The sequence below is a fragment of the Anthonomus grandis genome, chromosome 5 (genome assembly GCF_022605725.1).
Source record: "Anthonomus grandis grandis chromosome 5, icAntGran1.3, whole genome shotgun sequence".
In the NCBI taxonomy this organism is placed as follows: Eukaryota; Metazoa; Arthropoda; class Insecta; order Coleoptera; family Curculionidae; genus Anthonomus; species Anthonomus grandis.
Genome location: NC_065550.1, coordinates 12,976,601 through 12,989,662, shown reverse-complemented (window position 1 = coordinate 12,989,662; position 13,062 = coordinate 12,976,601). Strand labels below are relative to the sequence as shown.

Sequence of the window (13,062 nt, the reverse complement as noted above, 5' to 3'; positions counted from 1 at the left end):
GAATCATTTCTTTTCCAAAGTTTTTGTGGCGCACTGAGCGAAATAAGACTCTACGATAAACCTGTAGCAGAACTTTAGCGTTCAACATTTCGGGTGAAATATTATTCAGTGTTTCACATACCTTGCCATAAAGTTCCTCTAAATTAGGGGCACATACATTATCATGACTGTGCCTATAAATTTTCTATGTGATATCCTTTCTATAAGATATTTCTCTCTATTTAGGTTGCCATCAATAAAAAAAGAACCAATAATTTAGTTTCCTATAATCCCGACCAATCTTTTGTGAGTACGTTTTAATTGCAATATTTAAATGTATATTTCCTGTTGAGTAACTTAACGCAACAGATAGATTGTGATGTCCATGAAGGAAAAAAAATGACTTATCGGTGAAGATGATATCCAAAACCGTAGTAGAATTGGCCAATTTTCAAAAGAAAATGCAAACCTGTCAATTAGGTCCAGTGTGGAACTACCTGAGTATTGCCATTAAATAATTTGTTGCAACCAGAAAATATACCTAAACAGCCCGCTGTTGGAAGCAAGATGAAATAAATCAAAGGGACATGAATTCTCTATGGTTCGCGCTTTCATGTTCATATCGGTATATTAAATAAATATAACCTATTCCGACACAACAATAAGTAAAAGCCTTTTTTTTTAGTTAAAATCTTAAATTTAGTTTAGTTTCTTATTTCATATATACCGGGTGACACAGACAAAAGGGAAAACTTATAACTTTTTTTTTCTTTTCAAGATAAACTATTGAAATTTGGTATAGCAATAGAATAGTTATAAGAGCATCTTTTGACATATTCTATTATTTTCCATCCCTTCCGGTTTAATAGGAAGAGACACTAACTTTCATATTTTAAATGGGACACTTGGTATATTTTTACGCATTCCGATAAAAAATAATATTCTAAAAACAATAATACTGCATTTGCCACTTTTTATTTTATACTCATAGAAAAAATAATTTTTTTTAAATTTTAAAATAGGGTACCATGAATGCATTGAATGTTTTAATTTTTAATCAAGTAATCACGGAAAAATAGTTTTCATTGCATTTTATGACTTAAATCTTCTACATGTCTATTTAAAATGTCCACACCATTAATTTTGGCATTTAGTTAATTTTTTTAAATAGCACATTATTGGGAACAACCACTTTTCAAATGCGGTTTCTTTTTCCCGCTAATTTGATATGATTATTTTTTAAATCGGTTGTTAAATAAGCCCATAAGAAAAACTAAGTCACATAAATAAACGCACTTAATTAATAAAAATAGCATAGAAGGCTTTGATTGCTACATTTAGACATTTTAAATATGCGTGTGAATGATTTAAGTCCTAAAATGTAACAAAAACTATTTTACCGTGATTACTTGATTAAAAATTAAAACTTTCAATGCATTTATGGCATCCTATTTTAAAATTTGAAAAGGTTATTTTTTCTATGAGTATAAAACAAAAGGTAGCAAATATAGTATTATTGTTTTTAGAATATTATTTTCTATCGAAATACGTAATATATACCAAGTGTCCTATTTAAAATAAAAAAGTTAGTGTCACTTCCTGTTAAACCGGAAGTGGTGGAAAGCAATAGAATATGTCACAAGATGCTCCTATAACTATTCTATCGCTCGCTATACCAAATTTCAATTGTTTATCTTAAAAAGTAAAAAAGTTATTAAGTGTTCCCTTTTGTCTGCGTCACCCGGTATATCTCAATTATTAAATTATATAATTTCTTTTGACCTACTTGACTTGACTTTCAAGTGGCACTTGACGACCGACAATTAAAAAAAAGATGGGAAACCCCAGTAGCGCACATGACAGAATCTTGATCGATCATTATTTCAAAACGCTTGCAAAACTCATAAATAAAAAAGTATAAATACAAAGGGTTTAACTTGACACTATGGCTGTGCAGCATCAAAGATGGTTAAGAGAAAATTTTCTTTTTTAGGATAGCTCCCTCAGAAAGGCCATCATCTTGCAAAGTTGAAAATGAACTGGTCAGGAAACGTCATGAATAATTTCCGCTACACAATAGTCCTTAATACGCATAGGAAACTCTTCTGTAGTTAACTTAACTTTTCTTTAGACGCCATAGCCTAACCATTTTTGTATAATATCACAATGACGAGCAAAAGAAAACAATTCAATAGCCACAGTCTGGGAATATTCTCGAAAAACAGTTATTTCTTATGGAATATCCTGCCGACATATGTTGAACGTTTATGATTGACTGAAAATGAAATAAAAAGAAGCCGCAATAATTCGGATGCATAATATGATCTTTTAACATATATAAAAGGAACATCTTCTTACCTTTAAAAGAAATAGAACTTTTATGAAAATTAAATATATATAATAAAATTGACTAATAGAAATGTAAACATTGGAGTCACACGAAATAAAACGTAAATTGTGATATTTCGGTGACGTCATGATAAACACTTTGTTTCTTTCGTCTCGCCATTGGCTATTTAAAACAACTCTCTCAGTAAATGCAGACTTGGCGGGAACAGACAGTAATAATTAAATTACTTTTAAAAGTTCGAGAAATGATCATCAGGCTTATTGGATAAATCGGGAAAGTTAAAAAGAATGAAAAGACGTATTCAGCATAAGAAATATACTAACATCTGCCTAGCGCTTTAGGCAGTACGCAGCCGTCAAAATTCCAGAGTATTTCTTTACAGCAATACATTGAGTTATTTAATTATAGGGAACAATATCCCTATAATTAAATAATCCAATGTATTGCTGTAAAGAAATAATCTGAAATTTTAATTCTAATGATTTTAACCTGTTCACGTTTTTTGACTACGGCCTAAAGCGCTAAGCAGATGTTAATATATTTCTTACGCTGAATACATGTTTTATTCTATCTGACTTTCCCAATAGTCAATTGCAGCGTACAAGAAATTTAATAATTATTACATAGATGCAGCAGTGGATAATTCAGCAAAACCCTTAGATTTAAATCTGCTTATAAAGTTTGTTTACTAAGCAATTTTTCCATAAAGAACATGCAAATTTACGATAATATAGCAGGTTACACTACATCATCTTAAATTTAGGAGACCAGTTCATCATTTTGTATCGGTGTGAATCTGTCTGAATCTAAGTACGACTTAAATATCGTCCTGCATTTATTGCTTTTAACGCCGGACAAATTTAAGAATTTTAGTCAAGTTCTATATTAAAATAAAACCCAAAGCCGATGTGTTCTTTTGTTTGGTGTATTGAGAGCCCAAAACAATAATTAGTGTTAGTCTAAATCCCAAAAAACCATAGTGCCAGTAACCTGTTTGTTTAATAAAACCAGTTCTTCCAAAAAAATATGAAAATTGTTCTCCTATTCTTTGACGAGTATCATCCTATTGGAATCTACTGTGCTGTGCTTGTGGTATGCAGATAATAAGGCTAATGTGATGTGTTGAACTTGATCTTCCCTGGCTAGCACACTTGGCTCTTACCGGTTTTCTGACTGCTTGTTTGTGCGAAATTTTTAGGCGCCTATCTTTATTCTATTTGGTCGCATCGGAGTGCTATGGATTGTAGTCGGCTCGAAACATGGGAAAAGGTTTGGATGGTCATATTTATGGTATCAGTGGTAATCTGGTATTAGTCGCGAGCCCGAGGGATAAGACTCACAATAATTTTTACTTGGCTTATCAAAGCCGTTATACACGTTTGCCGAGTTGAATCTTACGGATTGAGTTTTAATGTATTAGACCTAATAGATAGAGAGTAGACAGAGAACGACTGCATCGGTAACCTCCCACCGATAGCCACGCCGATTTTCCGTACCGCTCGCAATGTGAATTTAATTTCGGCTTGCTCGCAGTGATGTTTATGGAGATGGGTAGGTTAGCCTCGAATCAAGTATTGGAATTTTACGCGCACACGAAAGATAAAAATGTATGTTGTTTTTTAACGTGCTCATAATCGCAAGTCAAAAAAACAACTTTAATATGCTCAAATCTTAAAAACCTTTGGTGAAAACTAAACACAATATTCTAAAATAAAATTAAAAAACTCTTAAACAAAATAATAATTCTAATTAAATTTATTATTTAATAAGGTGTTCAAATACTCCTCCTTGTTGGGCTTCACAGTATCCCAACCTGTCGTAAAATTCTCTACGTACATTGGCTAACATTTCAGGTGTAACGGACCTAGAAATATTAATAATTCTAAGTCGCAATTCGTCCAAATTAACGGCTCTTTCATGTCGGTGTTGGTAAAGAATTTCCGTCAAATAGCCCCATAAGAAGTAGTCGCAAGGCGTCAGATCTGGAGATCGCGGAGGCCATGGTATAATACCTCTTGTGGAAATAAGCCGTTCAAGAAAAGTGTTTGTTAAATAGTCCTGCACTTGTCTAGCGTTGTGAGCGGGACATCCGTCTTGTTGAAACCAAATTTCCTCGAAATTAACATCCAAGTTTCGGTACAGCGGGTATCATATTTTGTTGCAATAAAAGTAAATATCTCTCAGAGTTTAAGGTACCATCAATAAAAAAAGGCCCTACAATGTGATTGGCTAAAATACCAGCCCAAACATTTACCTTTTGCGGGTATTGAGTTCGTAATGGTACACTCAAATGTAGATTTTCCCGAGACCAATATCTCACGACTGAAGAATTATGTTGACCTAGAAGAGAAAAAGATGACTCGTCTGTAAATAAAATATTACTTGTGAAGTCGTCATTTTGATCAATTTTTTCTCTTAAGGTTTCACAAAACTCCAAGCGTTTTATTTGATCTTCTGGAAAAATTTCTTGAGTGTTTTTAATTTTATAGGTTTTGTACTTATTTCTTTTCAAAATATGACGCACTGTACGACTTGGAATATCAAGTTCTTCAGAAATTTGGGAGCTAGAACAAGGTTCACTTACTTCCACAAAAGCACACACCTTGACCTCTTTTTCAATCCTAGCGTCAGGTGTTCGACGAGGTTCCTGATCGCCACTAGAACATTTTGCACATCCCGACTGCTCAAACTTATGCCAGATATTATAAATTGTTTTAGCAGTAGGGACTTGCTGATCAGGATATGCAAATATAAAACGGCCGACAACTTCTTCTGCACTATCCGCATGACAATACCATTTAATGATATTAATCTTTTGATCAACAGTGAAAACCATTTTTATTTTATTACTGTATCCGTCTTCGTACCAAAGGTTGAAATAAATTGTAAACATGATCGGCTAACACATACAGGTATGCGAGGAATTGCAACCGAACTTTAACCGGACTGATAAGCGCAACGATGACTTGATAGCCGCCCAGGGTCGAGCCAAGTTTGTTCTCGCTTGACTCTGTCTCCTTCTTACACATTACGCAAAAATCATATTCGAAATTTTTCAACCGCCGAATGTGTATACAGGATGAACTGCAAATTTAGATATAGATGCTGTGCTAATAAGGCTTATTTGTACCACTGCTGCGTTGTTTGTAATAATGTATTTCATCTTATCTGTTTAGAAAGAGATTTTAGAATCCTCAAAAAAAAAAGATAAACAGTAAATCTTTGTTCCCACCAATGTGAAAAGACTGGTTTAAAAAAAGGCTCTTCTTGTGATTTGATATTAGAGGACCTGGACAATTTGAGAAAGGAGAATCATGACATTAAAATTAAACTTAAAAGCAAGGATGACATGTTTGATCTTATTCAAATCAAGAATGATGAGGACAGCTACATCAAAAAATAGCTTCACTAAATAAAATCATTCAAAAAATGGAGCTACAAATTACCAAAAGCAGTAGACTAACTGACTTTGAAAAAGATATTCTTGAAACTGAAAAAAAAAATGTGGAAAGTCTAAAATATGATAAACGTTTGGAAATTGCTACTTTAAGTGAAGAAATGTATAAACTAAGAGATGAAAAGATAGCTTTGGAGAAAAAAATTGAGCAGCATTGTGATAACATGGAGCAATTGAAAAGGAACATAGAGGAATCCACATCATTAAATAGAAACATGGTTTCTTCCAATCAAGCATTAGAAGCTGAGAATCATGCATATTCATTGGAAATAGTTTACCTTAAGCATAAAATACAGCAGGTTGGAATCCAGGATTCCTGTGACAACTCACTGCGTTAGGAGGGATCAGTTATTTTTTTAAAGAAGTTCTGGTACCGGTGAACTCTGCCACCAGTTAAAATTGATGAAATCGCGATCTCAAACAAGGACATTTAAAATAGATCTGACTTAGAGGTAAAGCAAAAACAAGTAAGTTTTTTAAAAACTAATGTGATGAAATGAATGATTATGGAAAAAGTAATTTTCTGCTTTGCACTTTTCTTTTAGAGAAAATTCCATTCTGGTAATTTCTAAGCTTCATGCTATGTTTAATGATGTTGTTTCTGGTGTGGATTTCAGTGATTTAACTATTACTAAGTCAGATTTTGCGATGTAATTGTGATTTGGTGGGAGTAAATGATGTTGACATTTCTGCTAAATCTTTAACCTCATTAGCTGATAAATGAAATTGAAAAATTGATAAATGAAAGTTTAGAAAATTTACTGATAAATGTGATGAAATTAATTCGAGTTCTTAATGGCTTTTGGTAGATTGTTCAATATTTGTGTCCTATGTATATACAGGATGGAGATTTGGTTTCCCTTTTGCCAGTGAAATCAAGGGTTGTGGTTGCACGAGATTTTAATATTAATTATTTAGATCAGCATTCTTTACATACTCAATGCCTATCTGAAATAATTTATTGTTTTAACTTAAAAATGTTGGTAGAGGATCCAATCCGTATAACTAATTTATCTAGCACTTTTATTGATTATTTTTGTGTAAATTTTAATGAGAGTTGAGAATGATTATTAAACTGACATGGATCCAGATACTCTTAATAATTATTATTGTAATATTGATTAAATGTCTTATTTCTATAAAACATATCTAAAAGGAAATCCTTTTGACTATACCATACAGATGTTCAAAACTTTAAAAGTATTTTAAGAAAAATTAAAAACAAGAATTCAGCAGGTATTGATGGTATTTCTTTGACACTATGTTGACCTTCCTGACTCAGTACATGTAGATCTCTGTGAAATTATAATACGTTTGACAAGAGTAGTTTTCCTGAGAGCTTTTGTAAAACCACTTTTTAAAGGGACAAACTCTACTTTGGCTTTACGGATAAGAGCAGTACTAGTACTGCAATTTTTAATCTTTTGGAAAAATGAAAAATAATTATCAGATTTATTACTGTTAAATCAAATTTAGTACTATCAAATAGATATCAGATTTAACAGTACCTAGTAATTGTAATCTCACTGGCTACTTCACGACAAAATGTTTGTAGCGGAAATAGATTGAATAATATTAAAAGGGAACTGAACTTACGACTTCTCAATGAGACAAAAATATGCCATTTAATTAAAAGTATGCAAACAAATGCTATAGAACTATAAAGACGTTTATTATTATTAAAAACTTACCTATGACTATTAAGCGTAACAGATTGTGCAGACTTAAGCAAGCTCAACGTTGTGGCTGAATTGCTGTTCAATTTGCGACGATTGCTAGACACTAAAATAAAAAAAATTGTTAAAAAAAGTTTAAACCAGCATTAAGAAAATGCTTATGTTAAATTTAACAACAAAAAGCTGCACATTTCTGGATACGTATTTGACTACTAATTAATTAATGAGTTTACACCAATGACACATTTTTTTTATGAATATTATTTTTTAGCAGTTTACAAAAACTTGAAAAAAGGTTTAATTAGTTAAGATAAAAGCAATAAAAAAACAAATATTATAACCAAACTTTTTGTTTAATAAGTCTGTAGGTTTAATTTAATTTTTTTTAACTTTGTAATTTTTGGCACGGATTCTGCCGGTAGAAATTGATACATTTCTTTGTTGTAATCTATACGCTATTTTGGTACATCTCGGAGACCACTCGCGCACAATTTCTCGGACGAGAAAGTAAAAAGCCGACAGACTTTAAGTTCAGAGTTTATTTTTCAATGTAAATAGTGCAAATATGGTTGTAAATAAATGTTTGCCTATTTATAAATTTTGGCGTGTAATGTTTTTCAAAATTTAATTTTAGACAGACGACACTCTTTTTCCGTAAAACATGCTGTATTAGAAAAAAAGAAAGAAATTCTTCGATAATTTTCATGTCAGTGATGTACGGGAGGAAATTAGCGATGACAGAAGGCTCTTTGGGATTAACTCCGATATCCGTTTCACTCTTAGATTTAGACCAAGGAAAAATTATTGGGTAGTAAGCTTATTCCTATCTGGGATTATTCGAGTGTTGGCCGCCTTCAAAATATCAATTGCTCTACCTAGAGCCGTTGAACTATTCTTGTGAGATTTTTTGGAGGTGATGCACGGTTACTTACGATAAAATAAATATTTCTTCATATCAAAATTAAATTTGACAATAATAGTACTATAATCATTGTCAAATTTAATATAATTATATAATCGTATATGGTAGTCTAAATTTATCACTTAAAAACAAAAAAAAAACAAGTTTAACTTAATTTATTACCATTTTTTACCTCGGTCTGAGCCGAGAACTTTTTAACCTGTTTTTCTTTATCATAACTTCATTTCAATTGTGTTTTTTTGCATAGTTGGTTAAAAAGAAGAAACATAATTTTAGTACCAATCTTTGTTATACGCTATTTCGGTTCGTCTGGGACACGACCCGCGCGCCACATTTTTATTAAAGAATTAAATATTATAATAAATATTAAATATATATAATTATTAAATATATATAATATTAAATATATATAAAATTATAATATATATTAAATTAATTTATTATAATTTAGCCGTTTAATGTTCTCAAATTGTTTAAAAAAATTAAAGTCGTAATCACGTGTGGCTTGACAATGGCAGATATAAGCTTTTCTATAAAAAAAAAGCTTGAATAAAGGAAAGAAATTGCTAGACAGTTTTCATATCAGTACTCTACGGAAGCAAATTGGCGATAATAAACTTCTCTTCTCTCTAAGACTTAAACCAAACAAAAATTATTGGGATATAGGCATACTTTCTGGGATAGTTCTAATTGTCCTCGCCTTAAAAAAGCACGATTTCCTACGCCATAATAAAGATTTCTTCATATAAAAATTGAATTTTACAACAGTAAATCGTAAATTGCAGAATAAAAATTAATAAAATCCGATATTTACTGTTGCAATCCAATAATTAGATATAATAAATAACGGACATCTATGCAAACCCTTGTTTTTTGGAAAAAACGCTACAACTACAGTTATTAATATTAATGAATGTTATCTTAATTAAAACTAAAATTTTTATGACATATCTTCATAAGCACTTTTTAGCTTTATTTCATCCAAGGAACAATTCACATAATTATTGAATTTTGTCATAATACAAAAGAAACACACTGTATAATGAAATATGCTCGTTATCCCTACAAAAACAAAAGTAGTTTTAAGACGCGTGGATTTTCCCTGTAGAATTCATGTGGATTATCCACCCAAAAATATAGATCTTTAAATTTAAAACCAAAAAATTAGCAATTAGAACGATTAAATTAGTGTAAGGGACAGAAGCGCAAGAGGCGAAAATAGTGCTGGCCTAGCCGCAGGAAAAAACCAAGAAATAAAATTACATTATTGTTATTAAAAAGAGGAACGTTTTAAAAACTATCCAATTTTTTTTAGATTTTGAGTAATAAGTAATATAACAATAGAATGAGAATTTCGTTGCTAAAACTTCCATGTTGTCATACGTAGATGTTTCCATATCATCATTTTATAACAGCAAATAACAAATATTTATCATAAAATATGATAAATAACAAATAACAAACAATAAAACAACAAAAGTTAAATAAAATCGAAAGAACAGTAAAAATGGAAATCTCGCAAACACGTATTAATAAATACCAGTTTAATTCAAATACATAATTTTACTACGTTGTGATATTGCTCAGAGCGGAATGAACAAACACAGTAATTATTTTCGAACGTTACTGAAAAAATATTGCAAATAATTCTATATGTAAGGGGTTGATTTGGCAAGCCCCATAAATTACTTTGCGAGACTCCAAAATCGTTGTTCGATAATATAACATCTTTTTATATCTATTAAATATGACATTTTCACTTAGAACATTGTTAGGCTAGAATTAGTAAACAACTTTGTTTGAATTCAACATGTGCACAGGGGCAAGGGGAGTGTTTTGTTTACAAACATATTCATCGATTCTCTGTTGTCAAGTTTAAACGCATTTTCAAAAGAGGAAATTTTCAGCTATATATCAACACATATAATAATGTTAATTTAACTTATTGATGTTAGATTTTGGATTAAAAATAAGAAGTAGAAATAGATATATGTTACTCTAAACACAAAAATAACATCTTCAAAGCAAAAAAAAATTAACATTCTTATTCCTAAAACCACTTCAAAAAAATTTGAAATGGCAACTGTGGCAAATTTGAAATATCATCTTGACAATCGGCATTTGTGAAGTTCTGTGTTTTTCTATAGTTTTTGGTTGAAAAAGGAGCAAGGTTGAGTCATTTCAGTCTTGTTGTGAACTGTTATGATAGTAAAAACTTATGCCGTTTGTGCCGCACCATGGGAAAAAAGCAGCTTAAGCCGATCTTCACGGTAAGTACGTATAAAAAAACGCATTAAGAGTTTATGAACGGGAATATTGTTTATAATTTAAAGCATAATCTATTAATAATAAATATTATGTAAATATTTTTTGAAGACGTCACTGGTAAAAGTTACCTGTGTCGGTGAAATCAACAATGCGATCAAACGGCGTTGCGATATTGTTGCCCTTTTCTCTAATATACGTGATCTACATTCATTTAACTTTGAATGTTGACTTCTTTATACAGTATCTTATCATATTTTATGAAAAAAAATCATTCATTTCAGGTTCATATTTTAGTAAAGAGGAATAGTATTGTTTTGCCCAATTGAAAATGTTAGTAGTATATTTCATAACCTAACAATTATCGAGATAGATAATCTTTTATAAACAAAAATGGCTTTTGGAAATTTATTCAATCCCATGTTAGTATCTCTCTCAATATTATCCTGTACTACGTAAATTCTACTAAAGCGAAACCTCTTCTTTGAGAAATCAATCCCAAATTTAATAATGAAAACCCCCCGCAGAAAAATTTTTTTTTTGACATCCTGCAAACGTCATTTTACACATAAAATTTCAAATATCTTAAAAATCATTTCACTTGGGTATATACATTATACATTAAATGTGCTTAAAATATAAAATTTTTGGATTCTAGATAAAAAAAATTACAATAGATTAATAGATTAAATTGAAATAGATATTTAAATGAAAAGTTGACGTCTACCCATATAACAGCAAATGCCAAAAGTAACAAAATATTAATTGTGTGAGTTTTAATGACCCTGCCATGTTACCAAATTTTCAGTAGTTGCCTTTTTATACTTTTACATAACCCATTGATGCAGTTCCTGGAGAAACAACATGTATATGATTAGTAATTGGAAATATATGATTTCATTACATTTCAATTTCTAGTGGAGAAAATATTAAATTTCAAGGAGATAAAATATTAAGTTACATTTTAAACACAAGTGATATGCTTTAACTTAGCATAATCTCTGAGATACCTAATTTTCCATAAAAATCTTAAAATTATCTTAATTAAAAGTTTAACTCATTATGTATATTATGTTGATATACAACAGCAATCTAGAATTATAAGTTTGTACAATATAAGCAAATATCAAGATAGCTACATTCTTAAATCAGGACATTAATCATAAAAATATATAAATTTAATTTAACAATTGAAAAAAAAGGAAAATCAATAAATATAGAAAACTGTATTGGCTAAATCACATTTAGCTAAGGGAATGAATTTAAGAAAAAAGCTTGATATCGTCGCCCGCTACTTGGTACATTAAGTCCCATGAGCCCCACCAAATTTCGAAAACAAATATGACCATGAAACAATTTTCAGACAAACTCTTTTAGAGGTAGTCTTGACGAATTTTCCAACTCGCAGTCATGATCTACAATTTATTGTAATGTGATTCCTATGCACAAACCATTAAAAACCTCTGTTGTGCACTTTTCCAATGACTCCCGATGTGTCTGAAAATAGTGACCAGACAACAGAACAGTATTTCGAATAGACATCACCAAAGCGCAATAAACAACTTTCTAATAAAAAATTTTGTCTCTGACTGCCGAAACATCTTTAAGTGGCTCACTACGGACAAAATAAACACATACAAATTTTTTACATTCAACGATAACTTGCTTTTTTCACACCACTGAATTAAATGATCCAGATCATTCTGGAAAAGAATCTGATCACAAATACCTCTAATCATTTTCCAAAAAAAAATATCCGTTTTTATACTTTAACTTTTTAATATTTAAGAAAATGAAATCCAAGCAAGTTTAATTTCTGCAAAAGGAACTGATGATCCATCCGATCTTTACACACCCATATTATCTGTTTGATAACAAGACAGTCAAAAAGTTTAGGTATTGCAGATTGAATACCAACACTACGATAATTTTCGATATTTTCTTATTGGCCACTCTTTAAATTAGAAACAACGAAACTTTTTTCTTCCAGCGATCTCGAAACACAGATCTGTAATAATCTGTTAAATATGATATGCGATGGCTAAACAACAGTACAGACATATGCCCTTAATAAAAAATCAATTATACCATTAGGTTCCATATGTAAGCTTCTTAGGAACCTTACTTATTTATTTATACAGGGTGTTTCCTAACTACGGTACGAAACTATACAGGGTGAATCGTTAGGTCGTTTTATGAAAAAAAGTTACTATAAACGTATGTCGGGAGTTGCTTTGTTTCTGAGATACAGGGCGATGAAGGTTCAAAAAAATAACGGTATTTTAAAAATACGATAACTATCCTTAAACCGATTTGGTTGAAATTTGGTGCAGTTATTTGAAGTTATAAGACGCTTATTTAGCTGTAACTAGATTGAAATTATTAGGTCCAGTGGCGTGTCAGTGAGCACCAC

General features: G+C 30.9%; 1 protein-coding gene across 1 annotated transcript in view; it reads right to left on the bottom strand.

Annotated features, from left to right (window-relative positions):
- The window catches only part of LOC126735873 (enhancer of polycomb homolog 1), a 72,138-nt gene that overhangs the window by 14,295 nt on the left and 44,781 nt on the right, over positions 1 to 13,062 (bottom strand). Inside the window, exon 11 of the mRNA XM_050439967.1 lies at positions 7,478 to 7,568. Within this exon, the coding sequence (XP_050295924.1) occupies positions 7,478 to 7,568 (91 nt within the window). The remainder of the gene's footprint in view (positions 1 to 7,477; positions 7,569 to 13,062) is intronic.